The sequence below is a fragment of the Vidua chalybeata genome, chromosome Z (genome assembly GCF_026979565.1).
Source record: "Vidua chalybeata isolate OUT-0048 chromosome Z, bVidCha1 merged haplotype, whole genome shotgun sequence".
NCBI lineage: Eukaryota > Metazoa > Chordata > Aves > Passeriformes > Viduidae > Vidua > Vidua chalybeata.
The window spans coordinates 70,730,586-70,757,112 of NC_071570.1; the positions used below are offsets into that span (position 1 = coordinate 70,730,586).

A 26,527-nucleotide genomic window follows, 5' to 3' on the forward strand; every position below is an offset into this window, starting at 1 on the left:
TAAAAATCTTAAATCAAGTTATAATATTTAGGATCATACCTAGACTCTGTCTACATATTGAATAACATAGCCCAATATCAATATGGATGAGCTGATTAAAGTGGATGTATGAGCTTCAGCATCCTTAAATATGGCTCAAGACTTTTAGTTTGGGTTAAATGTAGTTCAGTCCTTTGTCATTACTGTGGGTAGTGTTGGAAGCTGTTTACCACTGGTTCAGACCTTTCTGCATTAGCTTTAGAAACAAATTCCATAGAAAAAAAATTCTGTAGCTAGAGAAACAAATTTTGTGCACAACATAAGTTAGTTTCTTCCAAGAGCAATGTAGTTTGCATGCACCAAATTTATTCTTCAAAAACCAATGAACGTGAATTAAGTGCTCAGGGGATTCACTTCAGAACTGTGTTACAGCTCCAATTCAAAACATCAAAATTAATGTAGTTTTTCTGGTATGTTCATGTAAGCCTTTTGTGAGCATATTAGCTATTTAGCTAAGCAAAACCATAGTAAGTTTAGTTTAAAAATATTTTGCCCATGATGTTCATAATGGTTTAGAATTAATCGTCTTGCTTAACATATCTCTTCCTTTTTATTAATTACAATGGGGATAATAATATATATTTTATTATGTTGTATTTTAATAAATACAATAATAATACTGTGAAACACTGAAATTTAATATACACGTAGTATGTTTATAGTATATTATTAGCATGTAGAGAAGTCACCTTTTATCAGGTATTACTGCATGTCTCCTGATCTAAAAAAATAAACAAATTTGAAGTGAAGGGAGGGAGTTGACTTTCTGAGCTGCTCATCCCATCACTGAGCCAAAATTCCTTTTCTATGCTGAGTAGCTTTTATCTTTTGATGAAACTCTTACCAAGCAGAGGGAAGATGGAGCTGTTTCCCAGATTTCTCACTGAAACACACACTGAACACATTACAGGATACTTCTTCAATTTCTGTTTCATTTTATGTAGGATTCAATTCATTAATTTGGGGTTTATTTTTGTGGGGGAATAAACAGAGGGCAGTTGTGGTGGGTTAACTTTGCATGGCTGCCAGACACCCATACAGATGCTTTCTTACTCCCCATCCTCAACAGGACAGGGAAGTAAAATAAGATAGAAAAACTTGGAGGTCAAGATGAAGGCAAGGAAATCACCTACCAATTACCATCATAGCAAAACAGACTGAATTTAGCGTGAATTTAATGTATTGCAAATTAAAATCGAGTTGGATGGTGAGAAATAAAAGACAAAAACTGAAGTACCTTCCCTTCTTCTGAGGCACTCCTTCATTCTGAAATACCTCACCTCCTCCCCCAAGAGGTGAGTGGGGAATGGAGGTCTGGTCTGTCCATAACAGCTCCTGCCCTTCAGCCTCACACTCCTCCCCTGCTCCACTGTGACTCCTCTCTGTGTGCTGCAGGAGATTATCTGCTCAGGCACTTGGAACATCTCCAGCATTTCCTCCCCTTACTTCTTCATAGGATTATTTCCGACTTTTTTTCCCCCTTCCCTCACTTCTGTTTCCGCACAGCAACTGTGAAGTGTATTTTACCCTTTTGTAAATAAGCCTCTGAGAGGCACGACCATCTTGGCTGAGGGGCTCAGTCAGTTTAAATGACTTCCAAATACTTTCAGACCTGTAAAAATGTGGGTGTTTATTTCTTTTTCTAATTTAGAGACCTGGCTGCAAGGAACTGCTTGGTAGGTGAAAGCAACATCTTGAAAATAAGTGATTTTGGGATGTCCCGGCAAGAGGATGATGGGGTGTACTCATCATCAAGCCTAAAACAGATTCCAATAAAGTGGACGGCTCCGGAAGCTCTGAACTATGGTAAGAACATAACTGGATTATCTTGCAAAAAAAAAAATAAAATAAAAAATCCAAAGTACAGTAAAGAGCACCAGAGCCACAATATTCAAGTGCATATACATACAATTCTTTCCCCCCTGTTCAAATGAATGATGTTTAAAATAATTTTAATATTTCAGTCTGATTTATGTAAAAAATGCAGTTTTGCTGCCAAAAAACAATAGGGCAGCAACATCAGAATTGCTATTATGCAGCAATAGCAGAGTGCTTTGGTTCTGTTGGTGACTCATTCTCATAGACAGCCTCGTCAGTCATCTAAATTATGATAGTTAGCAAAATGAATGGCAAGTTCTGCATATTTATGGCCCCTCATCGAAAACACTAGAAAATGTTAATGTACTAGAACACTGTGTTAGATAATTCATTGCTTTGGTGAAAATTACAGTCATTGTTTTATTTTGTTTTTTTTTTTTTAACTGCAGTTTTTCTTTACCTGCATTTTTGTGTATCACTAGGTTGTTATATTGGGGATAAAAATTAATTCTTTATTACTGAGGGAAGTGGTTCACACTACATGGGTAATTGTTCCAGAATAGAAACAGAAGCTGCTGCTCTTAGCTTTTTTTGCTTATATGAAACTATAAAAATAAATTCTTCTAGGTAAAGTGAGCTGTGAAGAAGCAGCACATTTAATAATGATGGCATGTTTTGAATGTACTTCTCTAAACCAGTTCTTCAGTTGAGTACACTGAATAAAATATTGTTTAATTCTTTATTTGAAGTGTCTATAAATATTTCTGCCATCTCTTAAATTTAGACTTTTTTTCAGAAATCGTGCATTGGAAATCATAAGTTTGTGAATTATGATTGATAACAGAATGCTTCCTCTCATTAGCACTTTTGCAGCAGTTAATGACATAACACAGTAACACAGATCTTCCCTTTAAAAGCCTGACTGTAAATTCAGTTTAGTAATTGATCCTGTATTACCAATTTTTCTAAGAGATGCTAGTGTTGCCAACATTCACTGGTGAATGCTTTGCTCTGTTGTGTGCTTGGTCCACTATAAATGGTGTTTTGGGTTTTTATTTTTGTTATTTTGGAAATGCATACAGTGTTCTTGATGTATTATGAAAATCTATCCTTATAACCATATGTGATCCAATTGGCTACCTCTAGCAGGGAGCAGGCTCTTGTGACAGCACCTTCACTTTGTACTGCTGACTCTGCTTTTTGTTTTCTGCACAGTACGGGAGAAGAAGGGATTGTTGATTAACATCAACTTATTTTGTGTTTCCTAAAGCACATACATATTCCAGCAGCTATAAAATGAAAAATATTCATCTTCTGTAATGTTTGGGAAATAAGCTCTCTCAAACATGTTAATATGTTCAGCACTCAATATTCAGCTTTCAAAATGTCATGAAAGATTTCTCTGTGTTTTTGAAGGATAGTTCTTTCCACTCCCTTGAAAGATATTAGTAAAACTTACTGGATTATGTTTTATTGTTTTCCATTCTAATAATAAGGTTGTAAGAATTGCATTGAATTGTGTAGGTAAGACTGGAGGTTTTTAAGATATCAAAATGAAATAAAACTAAATCTGCAGTATTTCAAAATCAGGTGGTAAACACTGGCCAGGTCAGTCCTGAGTATCTAGTTTCAAAGGTTGGAGGAAAATGAGGAATAGGGTCATTTGGCCATTACATGAATGCTAATGTACTTAAGAAGCTACAAAAAAAGTTCCTTTTTTTAGTCTCTGCTGAAGTCACTGTATATGACAAATTAAGAGTGGTCATTAAAGTATGTTAATTTAAGAAAAAACACATGTTGTGAAGGCTAGAAACTAGCCTAGGGCAAATGTTGTGGTTCTGACACAAATTGTGTCAGAAGTCAGAAGCAAAATTCAGATGCCACTGGAGTTTTTGAGAAATGGAAACTTTGGTTCTGTGAGTGCTGTTGAGAGCTATTCTACACCGTTTTTGGGAAGGCAAACCCCATCACTCCAAATGTCTCCCCTTTCCTCCTTCCCCCACTGACCCTGATGTCACATGGTCTGGAATATCCCTTTGGTCTGTTTGGGGTCACCTGTCCTGGCTGTGTCACCTCCCAAGAACCCCCAGGTTCCCCTCACCAGCATGGCAGTGTGAAAAGCAGGGAAGGCCTTGGCTCTGTGCAATCAAAACAATAACAAAAACATCTCTCAATTATCAACCCCGGGTTCAGCACAAATCCAAAAGACAGCCCTGTACCTGCCACTGTGAATAGAGTAATTCTACCCCACCAAAACCAGCACATGTTTAGGATAATTATGGGGTATTTTTGCTTCCTGATCTTTGAAAATTAAAATACATGTAGTATGTATGTTTTCTCCCTACAACGTTTTGAGTTATTTGTGATGTTAATAGTAACGTGGGGAGAACTTGGGTTTTTTTTTTCAAAACAGATCTTTTTTTCCCCCGCAGATAATGTAATAGCAGAAAATATAATTAACTGTACAGAACTTGTACTTTCTTTAAAAAAAACAGCTAATCACCTATCTTGTATTTGCTGAATGCTTTCAGTGAAAAGTGTTAAATTACTGGATGCCCAACTGTGGGGAATTGATACACAGACAAGAAAACTAATCTTACTCCAAAGGGCATAGTGAATATCTATAATTGCCAGCTATGAGGCACACAAGCTAACATAGCACAGCTGGAAGTGATATTTAGTCTAAGAGTAAACTGAGTTTTCTGACGTCAGAACAGTTGTCACTGTCATCAACTGTCACTATAATTTATATGTATTTCCCTTTTTTCCCTAGTCAGGAGTGGCTTAGCTTAGCTTGTTTGATGATTAGAGATAAACAAATGATACATTCACAAGTGTTGTTTTTAAAGAATAAAGACATGTAAATACAAAGCAATAGTATGCAACAAAGAAGAGCAGTCATGAAAAATGTTGAAAGTGATGTTGAAAATAGATTTTTAACGTAACATTTTCACTGATTCTGCTGCAAAAGGCTTTAGAGTCTTAATTTTCTAATGTGAATCCATCAGGGACAATAGAAATATCTGCTCCAAAATGTCTCCTATTTCCTGTAATAGAAAGCTGTAATTCCTCAAAGAGGCTTGGAATTCCATTGTCTATCAATTATCTTATTTTGCTATCTCTGAAGCATAGCTGGAGGCAATTGAACCAGCAGGCCTGATTTTTTTTTTTTCTTAAACTGGGTGTGTCAGTTTTGCAGGATCCAGCCTTACTTTGATTTTCAAAGATCAGTTTCTCAAAGCATATGAGAACCAGGCCTTCTTCACACTTAGAAACAGTGTTGGTGGTAGCTCCTCTCAGAATTAACACTGCTGTGCTAAAATGGAGAACTGGAAAAGGTAATTTTTAAAGAATATTTGGAATTGAACTCAGTTGTAAATGAGCGGGGAAACCCTGATTTTTTTTTATCCTTTTATATTAAAAGAAAAATATTTTTGTACAGTAAGAAGGAAAGAAATTCTTAACTTGCATGACAGACTGGTGTGGTCTGTGCATAACAGTAGAACTTAAGGTTAGCTTATGTTACTCCAAAGTATTGACTTTAATATAATTTGTTCATTCTTTGAAACACTGGAGACTGTGAAATGTTTTAAATAAAACATTCTGTAGAATGTTTTATTAGTAGCTACAGCTTTGTTTTACCTGAAGCTTGCCAGTGTAACACTTTTACCTTTACAGGAAATATGGGCCATAATTATCTGAAACACTAATTTCTCTGTATGTTAAGTTGAAGGTTTGCTTTCCTTTTCTTAGGGAGATACACATCTGAGAGTGATGTATGGAGCTTTGGAATCCTTCTGTGGGAGACCTTCAGTTTAGGACTATGCCCATACCCTGGAATGACCAACCAACAAGCACGAGAGCAAGTTGAGAAAGGTAATTATGCATAGGGAGTGAAAGAAATGCTGGATAAATTATAAGGATTCAGTGTAAAATAGCCAAGAAATATCATACAAGTTTTGTAGCAACTTTAGCAAAAACAATGTGATATTTCCTAAATTGCTGAATCTAGCTCTCTGGAAGGAGCAGGGTGTTGTATATATAGGCCTTTTGAAAAAAAAGGAGTACACTGACCAGTAACTTAAAGGTTGGAAGACTTACAGCATGCTGACTTGCATTATTGCAGAACTAACAGGTGAGATGGAAAGGAGGGATTTACTGCTGTGCAAAGCAGAAGCTTGAACAGAATGAATTATTTAAGATTATGCTAATGCAGGTATAAATATTCTAAACTGCCAGAAAAAAATCTCTATCATTCCATCTTCTTTATTAAATCATTTCACAGAAAGATTTAGCAATTATGGTGGAGAATGGTGAGCTAGTTGAGCATTGCAAGCTGCATTTCTCTTTTACAAAATAATCTAAAGGCTTTTACTTAAAATAGCAAATAACTATGAGCAGGATTTCAGGAGTGTCTTTAGTGGCATGTCAGAACTGTTCCTTCCCTACATAGTACTACTGTATAATTTATAAATATGTTCTAAGCTAGTAAAGCTTCCAAATTATTTAAAACAAAACAAATTACAAACAAAAAAACTCTGGTTTGCTGATTTACACACATTGTCAGTGTTTTTTATAGTTTTATAAGCACTGTAGGTGATAATAAAGTTTCTCCTTAAAGGCCAAATCAAATCCTAGAGCCCAAGGTGTTTTTGTTTGAGCTTACATGCATTCATCCAGTACCTAGAGCAGATGTGTGCAGTACAAAAAAACTGAAAATATTTCTCAGATTTACCTGTTTAAGAGGTCAGCGTCATGGCACTATTCTTTAGAAAGGGACACACAGAGACTTGTGCAATGTGCCTGGAGTCACAGAGCTGCATTTAGCTGTGGGGTCTAATGCACATCACTGTGCACTGCCTGTCATTTGCTCAGAGCTACACGTGGTAAACAATTTGTGGAATCACAGACTCAAAGAATGACTGAGGTGGGCAGGGAGCTCTGCATGACATCTGGTCCACCCAGCTCAAGCAGAATCACATCCAGATGGCTTTTGCATATCTTTCTGAATTAAGATGCCCCCACCTCTCTGGGCAATCTGTGCTCAGTCACCCTGACAGGGGAAAAAGTGTTTTCTGATGCTCAGGAGGAATTTCCCATGTGTGTGCTCATCACCTCAGTGTCCTGTCACTGGGCATGGAAAGAACCTGGACCCACCTTCTTTGCACACTCCCTGCAGGTGTTTATATACATTGCTGGTATTCCCTGAGCTTTCTCCTCTCCAGGATGAGCTACTGCAGCTCACTCAGCATTTCCTGATAGGAGAGAGAGATGTTTCAGTGCCTTCATCACCTTCATGAGACGCTCTCCGTTGTGCCTGTGTCTGTCTTATGCTGGGGAGCCCAGCACTGGACCCAGCACTCCAGATGTGGCCTCAGACAGTACTGAACAGAGGGGACAGATGATCTCCCTCAACCGACTGCAACACTCCTTCTGGTGCAGCCCAGTGTGCCATTAGCATTCTTTGCTGGAACAGCTCATACTGGTGTCCAGCAGGAGCCCCAGTGCCTTTCCTGCCAAACTGCTTTCCAGCGGGGCATTCCCTGCCCGTGCCAGTGCCTGGGGCTGTTCCCAGCTGCAGGACTTGGTTTTTCCCGTGCTGAACTGCTTGAGGTTCCTGTCAGCCCCTTTCTCCAGCCTGTCCGGGTCCCTCTGGACAGCACCGCGACCCTGTGGTGTATCAGCGCCCCTCAGAGCTCGCTGCCACCAGCCAGGGCGCACCGCTGCTGCGTCACCATCGCCAAGGGTGCACCTGCCCCTCTTCCACAGCCTTCATGAAGGTGAGACACAGGATTGGACCCTGGAACTCGACTCAGACTTCATATCACTCATCACCTCCCTTCAGGGCTCACTGTTCAGCCTCAGTTTTCAATCCACCTCCCTGTCTGGTCATCCAGCCCATAAATTCAAAAGTGTCTTTGTGGGGATTTTACAGTGAGATCCCCTCATGTACCAGGCCACTCATCTCATGGAAGAAGTTTCTCACATTGGTCAAGCATGACTTGCTCTTAGTGATTCCATGCTGACTTTCTGTATGCTTACTCCTGATGACTTCCTCGTACTGCCTGGAAATTATTTCCAGCATCACCTTCTGGGATCAAGGTGATGCTGACCAGCCTGCAGTTCCATGGGTGCTCTGACTTGAAGACAGGAATGACATTTGCTTTACTCCTGTCTTCAGGTACTCCTTCCAGTAGTCAAAGCGATGTCTGAAAGGTGATTGGGAATGGTGTGGCAGTGACATCAGGCCATTCTCTCAGCACTCATGGGTTCATCAGAGCCCCTGGACTTAGAACTTAAGTCCAGTGTGCTTAAATATTCTCTGACCGGGTCCTCTTCCACCAAGGGTACATCTTCCTTGTTCCAGCCTTTCTCACTGATCCCTGGAGCTTGGGATTCCTGGAGGCTGGTCTTGCTAGTAGAGGCTGAGATGAAGAAAAAAGTGTTCAGTACCTCGGCCTTGTCCCTGTCCTGAGTTGCTGAGTTGCTCATTGCAACTCAGCAGTTCAGCAGTGGGCACATTTTTTCAAGCTTTCCTTTTGTCCCCTGCATAGTTAGAGAAGCCCTGCTTGTTGTCTTTGACATGCCTGGCCATGTTCAATCCCTTCTGGGCTATGCCTTTCTTAACTTCATCATTGGAGGTTCAGAGAGTGTTTTGGTATTCCTCCCATTACCTAATTTTGTGTTTGATTTTGTCCAGAAGCTCCTTGTTCATACATACAATCCTCCTGGCATTTTTCCCAACTTCTTACTCATTGGGTAATTGTCTTCACTATTGTAAGTACACCTCTGTGCTCCTGGGTATTGATGATATGCCTGAAGAGCCACTTACCTGTGACTTTTAAATGATTAGCTGCTAATTTACTTAACTGATTGTCCATTCTCCTGCTCATTGTCAAGTCAGACAACTCCTTGGCTGATGGCAGCAGAGAGGTGTGGAAGCCCCTGCCTATCTAAGCAAACCAGAAGAGAGAGTTGAGATAAGATGGAAAGATATAAAAATTAAGAAAACAGAGGAGGAAAAATTAATTACTAAAGTGTAGATGGGGAAGAACTTCCTTAAGGACAAAAAAGGGGAAGAAATGTGAGAATAAAAGTGGATACATCTTCAAAAGAGCAAATAAATTTACTCAAATCTTAGTTTTTATTATCAATTTCCTCACTGCAGGGAAGTAAGGAAATACAACTGAAAACCAGAGGGTAGCTACTTCCTAAGATACAGGAAAGAAATCTGTGTGAGTTGCTGCAATTAGGGTTGAGCAGCAAACTGACAGTTCAGCATGCCCAACTTAAATGTCAGTGGTACCTGAGCTTTAATTAGTTTCATAATTATCTCTCATGTATAGGATATGTATTGAAGATATTCCTTATATTGCCTTGAAGGTCTTTATAAAATGAAATGGTCTTGAACTTTGCTCTTACCTTTTTAGATTTGTCAATATGCATCAGTTTTCAGTACTAAAAATTTTCTCCACTTTTTCTGTGTACCAGGCTACCGAATGTCTGCACCACAAAAATGTCCAGAAGAAATATATAAAATAATGCAGAGATGCTGGGACTACAAGCCAGAAAACCGGCCAAAATTCAGTGATATTCAGAAAGAGCTGTCTTCAATCAAAAAGAAAGTGACATAGTGATGAAGAAGTGCCAAACTCAATGTCTGGGACTTTATTTTCCAGTGAAGTAATTGTTTCCCTCAAACACTATGCATTTATATAGCATTATTTGCAATATTCTTCTAGGATTACTTTGAAATTAACTGGTGTACCATCTTGAATGGTGTCTACACCTGCATTAAAGATATATACTGCGAAATGCTATATATCCAGTCACAGTAGTACTGTAATTTAGGTTACATGTACATAAGAAAGCACATACTATAAGGGACTGTGGCTTCTACCTGTTTTACAGCAAATAACTGCTAGTGACATTTTTCAGAAGTATTATACTTTAAGCTGTGCTCTCACTCTGCTATCCCTGTCCTGTATGTCAGCATATTAATGTGGGGATTGTCATACATGTTGGCCTTAAAAACTGAAGACAGTTTTGACAAGTATTTCAACTAGAAGCATTTGTTTTTTTTTTTTTAATTATTTCTGCATCTGATGTATTTAGGTGATACTTGGTTTTAGGCATGAAGCTCAGTTAGATTCTGGATGCAAACATGCTTACTGAATGGAAAAATCCAGAAATTTTTTGGTAGTTGAATTACTTGTGCATTTATTACCATACAATAGAAATACTTCTGACTTTATATGTGATCTACTTAAATAATGCCTTTTTTCTCCTTCAATGCCATCAAAATTCAGTAACATGTTTCTTTTATGGTGACCTATGTTTATTTTAGGAAAAAAGAGACCAATTTCTTAGCACATGCTAAGAAATACTGCAAACTATCTGCCTTCCAAAGAATATATGAAAGTAGTAGGCCAAGAAAAAGCGGTTTATTAATGATAGCAGCAGATAACAAATATAATTGATTTTAGAGGCACTAAAGAATATGTTTCTAGATTTGATTTTGACCCTGATTTTTTCCCTTAAATTGGTAGAAATTCTCAGAATGCAGCTGGAGCATGCAAAAGTTTATTCTGAACTAAAGAACATTTCATGCATAGTGTCCAAAGGAAAATAATACTTCTATATGGCATGAGGAAGTTGTTCAAAAAACCAAAAGGAAATAAGTATGTTTAAAGCCTCTGACAGGGAACAGCAGAGTAGAAATACTAACCTTCTATTTTTCTTACATTATTGCAATCAAATATCAAAAGACTGGGGATAAACAAGGTTTAAATGCACCAAGAATATAAACCTTGTGATTGTATATATATACATATAAATATATATTAAAAAAAAGCCAGAAAGAATAAAAACTTACTAGATAGGGGAGGGAGGAAGTGAACCATTTGTTACTTTGAATCTGGGTCCTCTTTGCAGCTGGAATTGTTTCCTAGGGCTCTGAATAGAAACAGGAACAAGTTACCGTATCCATGTCTGAGTTCCAGCATTAAGGTGCTTAAAATATTTCTAGGAATTTACTAAAATATTCAGATCAAGGGATACCAGTTGCTGCTAATGCAAGTAAGAAACAGGGATTGTGAGTAACACAGCATCTAGAATGTTAATTAGCCTTATATTTTAGTGTTCCAATGGGGTTGAGATGTAGTGAAGTCAGTGGCTACATTACATTTTTATTTCTGTTAGGGTGGGTTTTCTATTGTCCACATCATCTTTTGCTCTCTAAAGTATATTTACAGTAGTGCTGAGTGGTGGTTTAGGGCTCTGTGTGACCAAAATATGTGTAGTCTAGAAGAATTTATCTGTTATATAGGAATTAGTGTCCAACTACAGCAGTGAATGGTTGTGTGGGATCACATCACCTGCGTTTGAGGTGGTACTGTCACTATCCAGCTGTAAGGAATGGTAAGTGCTTCTTGGGTTTTGTTAAGTGATTTTTTTCTTGGAGATAAGGAAGCATTTATATGCACATACCTGTTACAAACTTGGTGGCATAAATTAAAACTTCATTGTAAGTGTACTGGATATATTTACTTAGTTCTGTACTTCAAGTAGCCCAGAGATATTTTTAAAGAGCAGTAGGAAATGTTCTTGTTAGCTTGTATGCTTCTAAGTAGTACACAGAGTCTGTGCCTTAATTTGCTAGTATGCTAATGCAAGTGCAAGTGTACTAAGATCTAAGAAATGTTTCACAATCATTTGGGAAAATTGGAGATGCATCCAACTGCTTTTCCTTACATATGCATCCCTGAAGTCTGCAAGTAAGGATAACATTGTCAGCATTCATAGCTTTTCTGAAGAGTTAATACTGTTTTGTTAGAGAGATGGACTGTTTCTTTGCCATATGTCCTCTTGACAGCAAGAAATACTGCTTTATTCAGATAAAATACTATACTGTTGTATTTGTCATAATTTAACCAGTCACCATCCTGACTCTCAGAGAAGGATAAAAACAGTACTAACATTTTATTCTGAAGTAGTTAACCTCCATACATACATATCACACTTCTGTTTAAATTTGAAGTCTTTTTAAAACAGGAGATTTCTACAGGATTAGGAAACTTTGTTACTATTACTGAAGTAGGCACTAGTTCAGTTCAAAACTAGTAATACTTTGGGAGAGTACCAGAATGGCTTTATAAGTAGAGAATAAATTTCAACACAGATACATGTCTTTTCAATTATTTAAACTTTTCGTATCATTAATTTAACGGTTTGTGGCAGAATTTGTTCGTTATGTCTGACTTGTAATTGTTGAAACTATTCAATTTAGGAAGTGGAATCCATACCTATAGATACTTTAGGCTTCTCACAGGAGCATTCACAACCAAGCCTGCCATGCCATCAAATTTATAAGAAAGACGTGACAGTAAAGAAGCAAAGCTGCAATATCTTCTCTCCATGGCCTTTTGATGACTTCATCTTGTCAGGTTAATCTTACCAGGTTAGCCAGATCCTGGTCATTTGGCTCATGTACTGTGTCTATCATAGAGAACTTCAACAGAGAACTTAGAAAGTTAAGCTTCAGTCTCTTTTGCAAGTATGGATTTCAGGGTAGGTTGTTAACACTGGCACTGTCACAACCAGAGGGACCCTGATGGAATTGTGACTTATTTTACATGTTAAATGTAGGAAACTCTAAATACTGTTATCCTCAGCTTGTAATGTGAGAGAGAATTCAACAGGTTATCTCTTATTTTCATGTTTTTCCCAGGAATTGCATTCATTGTTTTGTGAAAATTGCTTTGATGGCAAAAAGTGCATCCTTAGTTTGTTTTTAGTAGAAAATAAGCGCATGTTAGCTTCCAAGTCCAGTCCTCAGTGAAGTCATAAGGTTTTTTTAAGCTTCTTTATTTTATGAAAAGTAAAATAGTGAAAAGTATCTTGTCTGGAAACAAACCTTGCTTCAGCAAAGGGTAGAGATGTAGAGTTAGCATCCCACAAAGGCATTGTCTTTGAAATGTGTATTTTCATTAGTTTCTGTGAAAACCAATGAACTAGCTTTTCGTTCATCAACTACAGTTATATTGCATTTCTTCTTAACAAAAATATGCCCTTTTGCAGAGTTGCCTAAAACTTTTTTGGAAATTGCTATTGGGAAGTGCATCACCAGAAGGCCATCAGTGAGAACTGCAGCTGGTAAAGCCAATTCTTACTGACAGGAAAGAGAAAACTGGTTGAGGAAATACTAAGTTATTCATACTCTTTCATTAATGTCTTTGACTACCTGTTATGCTTACTTAAATCCTACAAGCACATCATTAAAATTGACTATGAAGTTACCTATTTGTTATCCCTTTATAACTATTTTGTTACCCTTTTTGCACCAATTGTAAAGGTAATAAAAACAAAAAAGAAGAAAAATCCCCCACATTTTTTGAGGTTACAGTGTAATCAAGTCTGAGAAGTATATACAAATGTCTCCACTCCAGTTTTCTCAGATGTGCTGCTGCACAAATATTAACAACAGTGATTAAATACTAGCCCTGTTCCCATTAGTCTTGCTGTTACATCCTGTAAATGTCAGTGTTACTCACAGACTTGAGGGAGTGCAATATTTGAATACCTAAGCTAGTGTGTAAATAGTGTCATCAAACATGGTATTCAGCAGTTCTGAGAATAATTGATTGCCACAAATAATAACTCATTATAAAGATTAAATAAAAAGAAAGAAGCTGAGAGAGTCCACTTTCTGTAACAGCTGTCCTGTTTGTAGGCACTAGAAATATTTGTTTGTGCCAGTGCACTTGGATTTGTAACATTTTTATGGCTAAGCATAAAATAGTTTGCTATTAAAGGAAGAGTTTGCCAATTATTTTTTTTTCTCCTAAAGCACAAAAGGACTTCAGATATTGTTGGAAGCTTTCTTCCTAGGCAAGTCAGGGAAGAGCACCCCTGCCACCAATGAAGTTACTCAATTTTTTCTTCTTAGAATGATTTTCATGCAGTCCTTCAGTTCCACTAATACAGGACCTCAATTAGTAATTAAAAGGTGCATGGCAAGAACAGGGCAAGTCCAGTATTCCTGAAGTTCCAAACAACCATGAGTTTTTAAGAAATCTGGTCAATTTGAAATATCAGCTCTATTAGAAATGTTTTCTTTCAGTTCCGTTCTGCAGATTTACTGAAAAACAAAACAAACAAAAAAGCAGTCTTTAATCATCAGCAACAACTTATTAGGAAAGTGAATCAACCTCAGGAGCCTATCACATTTTTCTAAGAGTAAATATTCCTTGGGGTAGCTTCCCATTATAAAGAAATAATGTTTAAAGGTGGAAAGCTCCAAGTTGAAATGGAAGAATCCTTTCACATGTCACATTATGAACAGTCAAAAATTACTACCATTTCTTTTCTCGAAGTGGTACTGAATTGTGATTTCCAGCTCCTGCATGCATTGCAGAATTGCCTATTAGTGTATTATTAATACCCAACTTTACTTTGCTGAGACCTGAAATTTCAAAGAGGGGAAGATTCTCTCATTGAAAATTCCATCAAGATCTACCTGGTAGTTTCAACATTTTCACATATTTTCACATCCAGTTATCAGAGTCATTGTGTTCATTATAATAAGTACCACATAGAACAGGAACTGGAAGCCCCTGTCTTTAAACTTTCATAATTTTGACCCTAGAATCCACCTTGATTTTGCTTCTCTGTCAGATAAGCAAAAGAAATTTCTGGTTTTCAGCCTTAGTACTAGTCTATAAAACAGAAAGGTCTAGAGATGTATTTACTGTTCTCTCCCAGGAAATGCTACCTCCACCAGCAACCCTAAGTTACCATTATGACGACTTCTCTTTGATTTAAAATTGCAGCTGGAATATATGTCCAAGTATAGAACTTGGGTGTTAACTCAGAGTTGTTTAATTTTCAGGCAGTTGTATATTACTGGCTATTTCAGAGCACCATTTTCTCAGGCATCATCTAGGCAGGACTTAAATTATTTTCAGATGGTTTATTTGGGGGCAGGGATGTAAGCTAAACAACTAATTTGTTCACTAGTTACATTGTTGTTTTGCAGGTGTTTGAGATTGTAGCTATGGAAGGGTAGTTCATTTAGAAATCTCAGATCCATATGCCTTCTCCAAACAAAAAGCTCTTAGGCATACTTAGAAAAAATGGATAAATAAAACCCTAAAATCTAGTTGACTGAGGTCATAAATTGAAAACATAGAAGAGCCATGAACTAGATTCTTTTTTCCTCTGTCTCCCAGAGTGAAACACCTTGTAAACACAACTTAATTGATTTATTGTTTATAGATAAATACAGCCTCTGAACCAGTATGGTAACCTAGGATTCACACTGAGCAGGGAACACTTCAAAAAATCCTGAACTGCTACTATTTGCATCTGCCATCTAGTTTTAGAAACACAAATGTTTATAGATAAGTACTTAAGTTTTGTGAATACAGTAAGTGAGACAGACAGTGAAACTCTTCATCCATATAAGGCAATTAGACTTTTTAAAACAAAAATCAGATCATTGATTCCCTCTTCATTACAGATGTTGAAAGTATGAGCCAGAACTTCCCATTGCTAAAAAAAAGATGCACTGTACTCTTTTAAGTCAGCTCAGTCTTTCTCAATATATGAAGAAGTCTATAATTGTTACATGCAAGTAATAATGCAAAATTCTTGGATTACTTATATGTAAACAATTGATTCTGAGCTGTTGCCTCGATTCTCAAAGACTCTTCCTGCTCCCTAAAGAGGGTTGCAGTAATCTTACACTTCCAGCTGAGCTCTGCTGTAATAATCTGTACTGTTGCATCTCTCAAATATTTCCGAATTCTGAAGGCTCCACGTACCACAGATGGCACCCTTTCACTTATCAAACAAAGTTTTTCTGGTGACAGAAAAGTCCAAATACACTCCTGTAATAATCTGTACTGTTGCATCTCTCAAATATTTCCGAATTCTGAAGGCTCCACGTACCACAGATGGCACCCTTTCACTTATCAAACAAAGTTTTTCTGGTGACAGAAAAGTCCAAATACACTCCTGCTTTTGTTTAATTCAGAAGTACTGTGGTGATGTTCTACTTTAAAACCTAGGGCAATGTGTTTGTGTGAAAATGGAAGTAACCATGAATCAAGGTGAAGCATATTCTTAAAATCAGATTTTTAATGAAATTTCAGACCCTAACTATATCACAAATTGTCCACATCATAAAATACATCAGAGGAACAACATTTGTTACTGTCTGGTTTACAATACAGTAATGGAACATCCTGCTACACATAGGGAGAATTAAAATGCTAAATACGCTCCTTGACATTTTGCTGTCAGGTCATATTGGAACAGTATCTTCAAAATCAACAGCAATTATGTAATTCCACCTAAGCCTTATTGTGAACTTCCTTCTTCTTAACAGACCTTTTCAGACAGTGTTAATTTTCATCATTTTGCTTTCAGAAATTTGAATTCACTATGTCATACAACATTTACTTACAGAAATAATTATACACCCCCACCACTCTGAAGTGCTGAGACCTGCAGTTCCACAAGATAAGTATTATTGTTTTGTACAGGGAACTGATCTTGCACTGGGTCTCAACTGAAACATCTGTTTTCATGTCTGTTTCCAGTGTTAATTGTACCATTGTAAATCACAAGTTTATTTGTTTTTCACCAAGCTTCCCACTTAATTTTCACTAAAATACTGAAAGCATGTAATAGGAAAAAAACACATGACAGAGGTTCATCACATAGGACACAATAGGCAGGCAGACTCCTGGAGAGAAATATTGAGGAGTGAAAGCCTGCATTAAACACCTGCCCTGTACCTTCTATTAAAGGGCTTCCAGGGATGAAACTTGGGCTGGAGTTGTAGGACTGCTGATTTTAAAATTGCATATGTTGCTTTTCCTTTGTGTAACTGTTGGCAGCTGGAGACAGAGCAAGGGTGTTAGGGAAGGAGGGAAATTCACTTCACTGGCCTGTCATCAGAAGCCAGACTTTTGTCACCAGTAGCCTTGAGTGGGTACAGATGCTATTTGCAGATGTCTTTAGGTATCCAGTTCTCAATTTTGTGCCAAAATACACACCAGCAATATCAGGTAAAGCACCTTTTATGCTCTTCGTTGTTTAAAAATAATATATTTGCGAAACAGATCGATAATACATAACACTGGAAATGGGTCCTTCTTCCCTAAAGTACATGTAAAATAAATTAAAAAAAAAAAAAAAAAAAAAAGAAACAACATTTGTGAGTTTATCTGGCTTTTAGTCAAGTCTGAAAATGATAACTATGTTATACAGTTGCCAGTTGTCAGTCCTTTATAATTTTAAATAGATCTGCATTTTAACTTTATTTATTTGCCAATTTTTTTATATACTTTAAAGTTACACTTTAGAACTCAAGCTAACTTTTTATTTTCCTAGGCTGTTATGTAAGAGATTTTCAGTATTCTTGTAAATTGCAGACCTTTTTGAATAGTCCTTTGTCTTCTCCTTTGGACCACTTACCACTAATGAGTCTGCAGTCCACGTTTTACTGTACTCTTCCAATAAATGTAAAATATTTGTATCAAGCGGTCTCATTTTATTTGATATTTACAAACTGTGTTTCTTCATTTGCTTCTGTAATCAAGTGGAAGACCAACTCTAGTAACATTGCTTTTGGGAAAAGGCACAATTCAAAATACTCTGTTTCACACAGTAGGGGGAGACCCAATTTGATTTTTTTCTTTTTTTTTGAAATTTCTGGAGATAATCTCTGTATGATCCTCACAGTTTTGCATTACTTTTGTTTACCTTTTGCATATCAGAAGAAATTGAAGCAAGGAGTAACAAGCAAGGACAAGGGAAAGGAGATGTTGAAATGGGCTGAGAACTTTTTATTATTATGCTTTAAAAAATGCAAACTAATGTTTTAAGATCCTGTTGGTAACAAAGTATGAATACCCCTATATGAAGAACTTCTTCCACTAATGAGGAGCCTAATGCTCCCTGCAGGTGCACCTTGTTTGAAGACCCAAAATCAGGTAGAAATATGGGATTTTGGGTACCTGCACCTTACACAGTAGTTAAGCACTGCACACTGGCACAGCACTGTGATTTGCAAGACTTAGTGCCTGACTGAAGAAGTTTATGGCACGTAAGGCATTTTACAGCTCTGGTTCCTAAGTGGGACTGAGGTACCTGGGGTTTGTGTCAATTTTTCTTCTGATAGAATACAGTTGTTCCCTTTTACAAATCCTTTGGGGCATTTTTCCCCACCACCTCCCAGTAATCATGAATGGATGAGGTGTAAGTCCAAAGCTCATTTGCTGAATTTCCCCAGTGTATGTTGGAACAGAAGGCAGCACAGCATGGGATTGCACACAGGTCTGGTACAATTCTGGTGAGACTAATTTATTAGCAGGATTATTTTAGAAAGAGTTACTGCAGCTAGATCTGTTCTGCTCAGTGATGCCTGGCCTCCAAATAAGAGAAGTATGTTGTTTGAAAACCTGCGACTGCCAAACACTGAGCAGCACAGGGTCATCAGCTTTCCTCATTTGAAGTGTCACTGCATTGAAGTCAAAATGAGGCTAAAGAAAGGAGCCTTGGAGGAGATCAGCGCCTTTGAACAGTCCTACAGTTTCTCCAGTTTAGAAGTACAGATTAAAGACTTACTGTTGAAAATATTTAGTTGATTAAGACTTCTCACAAGATCCCAAAGGACACTGGTGTACAAAGACCACTTTAAACGGCAGATCACAGCATTTCCCTATTCTTGAGATGTCAAATTTAGCCATGGAGGCACATTTTATCCTAACAAACCTCATGGCCTGCAGTAAGAAAATGCTCCAAGGTAGATACTCCCCATTTCCCAGGTGACCATAATACCTTATTTTATATTTCAGCTCAAGTTCTTCACTTGGGACTTTTTATGTCTTGCTGACTTCTGAGCCCTAATGTTGCAGGTATTGTACAGCTGGCAAAAGTCCACACAGAAGATACTTGGGCACAGAAGTTTTGATCCTGGATAGCAGTGCTGTTTTGGGGTTATTTTTCTAGACAGCCAGCATTTGTATGTCAAAGCTGGATCAGTTCTTTTTCTCCCTTTTAGATCCAAATACTTTGCATGCAAAGATGTTTTGATACAATCCTCTCTTGATTTTGGCAGAAATGCCAATGTTGTTAAATGAGGGAGAGATTAATCTTGTTCAGAGACAGTGAAGAGGCTCACATCTGAAGACGCCAAGCAGAAGAATGTGCCTGCCTGGTGAGGCAGGGAATTTGTGGAAAAGCAGGGAGGGAGAGAGTTGTTTTGGGAAGTGGTTTGGTTTTTGGTTTTGTTTGTTTGTTTGTTTGTTTTTGTTTGTTTTTGGTTTTTTTGTTTGTTTGTTTTTTTTTTTTTGGGTTTTTTTCAGCATTTTCAAATTTAGAGGCACACTGGGTCTGCTGACTTCCATAAATGTTCTCCTAGATCCCTATGTTTCCACCAGCTCCACACTGGAAGCTTAACTTATAGCCAAGGACCACAGAGGGATCAAAAGCCAAGTATTGCCATATTTAAGATTTTTGATAGATCTACCCCCTAAAAAGAGGTCTGAGGAAATCTGCAATAAGATGCACTTAGTGTAGAGCACAAGGGCCATTACAGATCACTGAGTATGAAGTTTCACCAGGGCCAGAACTTTCTCCTCAGATAAGTTCCTGATATGAAAACTGTTTAAAGGACTGTCTCCATCACACACTGCAGCTACTGTTCAGTCCTCCTTGAATTCTTGTTCCAGCCATTAGAAAATGCAAAAATACAGAAACCTCACTGATATGGTCTGGATTACAACTGTACACTTTACACCTCAAGGGACATGATACAGATAACCACAGAAAATAAGTCAATGACACATGCGCACACCACTAACACTGCAACACACAGAAGTCTTTGATGCAATTTCATCAGTAATCCTCTGCTCCATCACCCTCTGTTCCTTGCAGGTCTGCTACACTAAAGGCACTGCCGCTAAACTGTGCAGAAATGCACAGGACTAAAGAAACTGCTCTGTCTTGAGAATACAGAATAATGAGACACTGTGCTCTATTTTTCTAACAGCTAAGTTCCTATAGCTTTCAATGGCCTAATCTGCTGCAAAAAGAAGTCAGGGGAGAGAAAAATCAAGCTACTAACTAGCTTAGAATCTTCAAAAGAATCCTCAAAGGAACAGGCTAGCATTTGACCATGCTGTAATGGGAAGACGCATGTATCTTCAAGAGACATTTCCAACTCATGATGGATTAATTCTCTGACAGCTGAAAGAAAAATGATACTGCATTAGAAGCACCTGGAGTATATTGAAATATTTTTCTACTTTCTATCTTAAAAGCTTGCACTGCCAAGTGCAATTTGCTAAAGAGAAAGTACAGAGAAGGGTTAGTAGGATAATCCAGTTGCTAAAATTTAGTCTGCAGTCAGTAGCTATGAAAGCCCATCCTGTTAACAGTAAGGCATGGAAGTCACAGCCCCTATAACATCAGACAAACACATACTAAGCCCTTACCTCCAATGGTCATAAAGACTTTCACTTAACTAAACCTACAGCCATGTGCATTCAAAACACCTTTCCACTACTCTATTGCCCTGAGTCTGAAACTAAAAGAATGCAGTGACCTAGATCTAGCTAAATATAATTAGAGAACCCTGGAATATGATGGAGCTAGACAGCTCCATTCACTCACAGCTATGGACCCAGAGGGTCAGTTATCTAAAGTCTGGGCCTGAACAGGGGTAATTTTTGTGCTATGCATCTGATTTACAGAGAAATAGATACCTTGACTTTCTGTCTTTCCCCAATACTTCAGGTGGATCAGGCCCAGGGGCTTTGTCAAGCTCTCTGAACGCATGCCTTTTTTTTTTTTTTTTTTTTTTTTAATACGGCACCAATATTTAAGCAGGAAAACTATGGAAAAACCCCTCCTAAGTGCTTGTGCACTCCCAGCCTGATCACTGCTGGAGTGGTATGAGAGGCAGGAAAGTCCTTGCCTCAGTGCCAGCCCTGCTCAGCAATAACTAAAACATCCTTGTGTTATCAATTCTGTTTTCACCACAAATAGAAAACAGCTACTGTGAAGAAAATTATCTCTACCCTGGCCAAACCAGCACAAGAGAGCACACAGAGAAGTTTTAGGTCTGAGGGAGTTCTCATGCATTTCCTCAGGGTGCAGCTCACAGCAGCAGTCACATTTCACATTCTGACCCCACAAGGCTGAAACTGTCTCTTGTGAAAGAGCTGCAGATGTGCTGGTTGAAAGTAGCAGGTGGTCAGGGCTGTTCCTCAGGCAGGGCTGGAGGGATAAAATAAGCAGTCTAAGCACCCTGTAGGTGTTTATATCAGTCACTAGAGTACATCCTCCAGCCCCATGAAGGCTGTATTTTCACAACAGGGTGGAGCAGAGAGAAAAGCCCTTGTCCAGCACTTGGGACCTTGGCTTTTAGGGCTGCAGGGAAAGGCCTTGGAACAAGGTAAATTACCTCCCTGCAGACTCAGTTCTGGCTCTGGCTACTTACTGACTAGGGGAAATGTCCATTTTGAGGCTCACAGATGTGCTTAACACAGAAATGTGTGGGAGACACTTGGCTAAGCATGGAGGTAGCACCAGATCTTCCCCCCAAGAGGTTCAATTTGCCCCTTCAAAAACAGTGTCTATGCCAGCAGCTGTCTTGGACCTTGGCAGCTCCAGCATCCTGCATCCTTCCAAAGGCCTGTCCCTTCTCTGAGCTGAAAATACCACCTAAAGCAGTTCCTGAAAGCCAGAGACTATAGATGACTTTGAAAAGCATAACAATATGCCACAGTCTGTCACTCAGGGATTATTAGGTGTATAGCTATAACTCGTCTAATTACAAAATCACTGTGAAATAAAAGGTTTAAATGAATTCAAAACTAGCAAATGGGAAAACCCATGCAGCCTTTTAATTTTTCTGCAGTTTCTTCATGATCCACTTGTAAGCAGTATCTGCTTTACATTCTGATGTTTGCCTACACTGGTATGGGGAAGCTTTTATTGAGGGGAGGGTGAGCAGTTCATTAAGGATTAGTTTCAGGAAAAAAATTGTTCCAGAAAATTGCAGTGAAGTCAAAGTTCAGGCAGTTTTATGCCCAGCTATTTGGTATAGAGAGTGAATACTAAATGGCTAGATCTTCTCATACAGTGTTATCATCACCAATGGTCCTTCCTCTCTCTGTCTTACTCTTCACAGAGATGATGGTGAAGTCAGATTAAAGCAACAGAATCAAAGAGTCAATATGGTATTATCTGAATCACGCACCTGATTATTATGGGGGAAAAATTTAAAGCAGATAAATTCTTACATTTTTTTACAATAAAAGTAGCCTTCAATTTCCAAGACTTCTTGGGGTGCTTCTGCTGTGAGGTTAAGGGCAGCTTTTATACCAGAAACACATTCTCCTGAAGCATTTTGAGGCAAGCAAAATCTGACAAACATCAAAAATCAGAACATAGCCTTTCTTTTATTCCTTGTTATTATAATATTCTTCAGCCACGGAGATATCAAAGACTTTGATGGTAGTGGATGCAATTTAGCTGCTCCCTAGAGATAACTTTGGAGAATGCATAATCAATTTTATAAATGAGCAGCTGGCCTGCACAGCAAGGTGCACACTGTGTTTCACTAAAATGAATAATGAATTGCATATACTCTGCTTTAAGAAGACTGACTTTCCTCTTAGAAACTGATATGACTAAGTCTTGTTTGCTTCACTTGTAGAAAGATAAACTAATACTTGGCTATTGCTTAGTGTACCCAACTTTTTTGTGTGGTAGCTATGGCCAACACCATCAGAGAGAGCCCATGTTGGGAGGAGGCTCGCAGACGTGGGCCATGGTCAGGGACCCGGTCAGCAGCTCATGAATGTCAGTCTCCCCAAACCCTGTGGATCCTTCACTGGAGACAGCTATCAGTAAGCCTGAGGCTCCAGCCTTGGACATTATCTTTTGCTGGCCCAACAAATTGATAATCTCAGCTAAATGGCAAGTATTTATTTTTATATTGAACAAAAATATTTCATTGCAGAAGCAGAAAAACAATTTCCAATGCAACATCTATTTCTCTCAACATTAGTGATCTCTGTGATCCAGGACAAAAGTTTGCTCAGGCCCAAGGGCATTTTGTTGACTTTCCACTGGCCTTTCAATCTATAATGTGATTTCTCAGGTCTCTGTGTGGAAATGATTTGTGACTCTCATATTCCCATTGAGAATAACCCATCCATTGTATAGCCTCCAGCAAAAGCTGCACTGTGACACATCTTTTGAGGTCAGATAGGCTACTGCAATGCTTCAAATGGGCAGGCATAACAGGCCTGCTGCTCCTCACAAGGCACAGAAAGCAAGCAGGAAGGAAAGCAACAGAATGTGGAAAGTAAGAAACAGAGCATCCACCATCTTTACAGGGGCACAGTCATACTCAGATTTACATTTTTTTCCTGAAAGACAGTCTCTGAATAAATCTGACTTCAGCTGCCCTAATCCAGCCCCTAGGAAATGTCCTGTCAACACCAAGACTTTCTTGAGATTCCTAGGTGTGCCCCATGAAATTTCACTGGCATTTACATTTAAATTTCTTATTACCAGATGTACTTGTAAGACAGCAGGAAGGGAACTGTCGTCACTGCTAAGAGCTGGCTCCAAGACGTCTGCGGGTTGGTTTTTTTTTCTGATCTAGCTGGTGTTTTAAGAGAGTCGTGGCAAAAACGGTGGAAGCTGTGCAGACTATATTCAGCAACAACATAAGGCAGGAGAAAAAGTACACGTGTGGGAGCACATAGAAATAGTGCTCGGCTTGGTGTTCCATGTGTGCTGCAGGAATTCAGCATACAACACCAGGCCCCGTGACATTGCTGTGGGCCTGCTCTGTCCCTGCACTTTCCAATGACTTGAGCAAAACACCAATCATTCTCTCTGCACAGCTTTTAACATTCAACTACTGTCTTGGACATCTCTGATGCTAGAGAGATGCAAAATTAAGTGTAGCATCCAATAGTCCCATTGCATCACTGCTTATGTGGTAAACGCTACATGGAATATAATAAACTCAGTCAAGACTTGAAGCATCACACCTTTATATGAATCAAAGAAAACCATACAGAGACCTTGTTCTGTTTCCAACACTAAGGCCAAGGATGGAAGCTCTGTATGGAATAACACACCACTGTGTGGTCTCCCAACATTCAAGCAACCATCCAGGAGTGTGATTAAGGCTCCTGGCTGTTACCAAAAGCTGGCAAAGCTCTGCTGGAAAACAGAGCTTTATGCTACTGACATACCAACAGCTGCAGTCCCAAGCAAGCATAGCAGCTGCTCTAGTGGCAATTCCTAAACTGGCAATGACTTTTGCTGCAACACTGCCCTCCAGCTGGCAGCCATCCCAGATGACCAGGCCAGGCATGGATAAAAAGGCCTGCTTTTTAGCTCTGAGCATCTCTCCTCTTCCTCTTGCTGTTCTAGGTGTGAAGACAAGGAGCAGGAATCCAAACTGGGGATTTGGCAGCTGCTCCTCTCAGAGGGCACCAGAGCTCAATTCTGCACGTTCAAGGCAATTCTGGTAGCTCCTCTACTTCTGCATTCTGCTTCTTAATTATTCAACTGTGCTTTTCCTCTGTTCTCAGATCAACTACTGATTTTTTTAACATCAAGAATTCACAAAAATGTCATGAAGTACTTTCTTTCTAAATTTCTAAACAAGTTCATTATGTGACAACTAAGTAATTAGTCTCAAAATACATTTTTAAAGGCAGCTGTAGACAGGAACCAATCTGTTGCCAAACCTTGAAGATATTTCTTCTCGTGGGAAGCTTGCTTTTCCTCAAAAATACTACCACAGCCACACTAGGAATGAGCCTGCTCTTTCTGTGTTTCTGTCTAATTTCTGGAGAAATGCTCCATAATCTAGGACTGAGGAGGGCATTATAGTACTTCAGTGGCGCTGACACTCCACATGCAGCAAGCAGACTTATCTGCACCCTCCCTTTTGATAGCAAGGTTGTTTTCCAAAGGGAGGCCAATTTGTGTGTCAGAAAACACATTTCTGAGTCTTCTTTTGCTGTTGTTTTTGAGAATAAACAGCACACTGCAGCATGCCATGTGGAAAAATGACAGGAGGCTGACACGTTGTGTGCCATTTGGATCAGGCCGTGTCACAGAGACTTGGCTGTGGCAGGACTGCCAAAGGGAATGGCTCTCCAGAAAATCTGGGACGTCACAAGCTGAAGAGAGGAGATCAAGTCCTCAGAAGAAAGTACAGAAATAGTACAGGGACAAACTAGTCCTTCTGAACAGTATGTTTTCCTGTATGGTTCTTACTCCTCCCTTTAGCAAGAATTCTGGATAGATGACACTAGTCTTTAATTCTTATTCAGAGGGGAAGCCAGTAAGAAGCTAGTAAGAAGCATTATGCAGGTCCTGAAAAGGAACACTAGTCTTACCCTCTCAGTAAAATCTTAAAAGGCTGCTTTTTCATCATTCTCTCTGACAGCAGTTGATGTCATGAACAAAAGACTTTGTTGTCACCAGATTCTTCTCTGATTATGTAAATGTTATTACTCAAGCTAAAAATAAAGAGCTAAAAAAGATGTTAAATTTTCAGATGTTTGAGATATTTAGGGCTTTTGGTTTTCTTGAACTAGAACTCTTTACATACCCATGGCTGTTTATTTGCCCTCCTATGCAAATTCTGAGGAGTTGAGCCACCAACTTTCTAAGGTTTGGATAGTTTTAGAATACAATTTTATTTTGATAAGTAGATGAAGCAGGCTATAACCAGGCAGCTTGGGCACAAATACAGCTATAAAGAAAAAAGGCTGATAGGGTAAATAATCTATAGTGCATGGGCAAACTGAGTGCCACACAGGACTGTGAGCCATGGGGTAAGAGCTGCTTCTCAAACCCAGTTTTCACATGTGCAGCTTGTCTGTGTTGTAGGGAGGGCAGGACAGAGGGGTGGAAAGCCCACCTGTGGCACCTTGCCTTCCAAGGCAGATGACCCATTTTGCACCAATTGCATTAAGAAACTCATAATTAAGCACCCAGTCAAAATTCCTCATTACCCTGCCTGCACATGCAGGAGGTCAGCTGTACTCTACTCCATTTGATAAGGGTGTATGTCCATCACTGTCTGAGGATTTAGGTGGTTCCGTAGGAAATGCTCATAGTAAAAGCTAGAGGAAAATGTTGTAGCAATGTAAAAACATGAGTATTGCAATAATGACCTGCATACCACCTCTTCAAGATGGCATCTTGATGCTTGTGTCAATATTTAGGGCTTTTCTTCAGCAGTCTGCCACCACCAAATATTTTCCTCCTCAATCAGCAGTGGTTCTGTGTTGCAAGTACTAGTTAATCTTTTGTGAGAGGTTTCTGGTAGGATTAGTTCTTTGTTGTTGTTGGGTTTTTGACTCTTACTTTTTTTTTTTAAAGAAGGTAGCCACCAACTTACATGATTATGAGTGGAAATAGAGCAGCAAAATGAAAGTAAAACTTATATTGAGTTGTAGTCTTTACCAATAGGGTTCTTTTTTACTTTACCTAATAAAAATTAAATGTTTTTTCAGTAAGAAATAGGACCAACTCTCACGTAAGTCATCAAGTATTACTTATGCATTAGCAGAGATTATTCAACAATTCAGTGCAATCCTCACAGCTGGTC

The 26,527-nt window shown here is 38.7% G+C and overlaps 1 protein-coding gene across 4 annotated transcripts in view; it reads left to right on the forward strand.

Annotated features, from left to right (window-relative positions):
- Window positions 1–17,405, forward strand: part of FER (FER tyrosine kinase) — a 163,286-nt gene extending 145,881 nt beyond the window's left edge. For all 4 annotated transcript variants that reach the window (XM_053968882.1, XM_053968883.1, XM_053968881.1 and 1 more), the window contains 3 exons: window positions 1,691–1,845; window positions 5,611–5,733; window positions 9,349–17,405. In XM_053968882.1, coding sequence (XP_053824857.1) covers window positions 1,691–1,845; window positions 5,611–5,733; window positions 9,349–9,491 — 421 coding nt within the window. In that variant the 3' untranslated portion in view covers window positions 9,492–17,405. The remainder of the gene's footprint in view (window positions 1–1,690; window positions 1,846–5,610; window positions 5,734–9,348) is intronic.
- The last annotated feature ends 9,122 nt before the right edge of the window (window positions 17,406–26,527 follow it).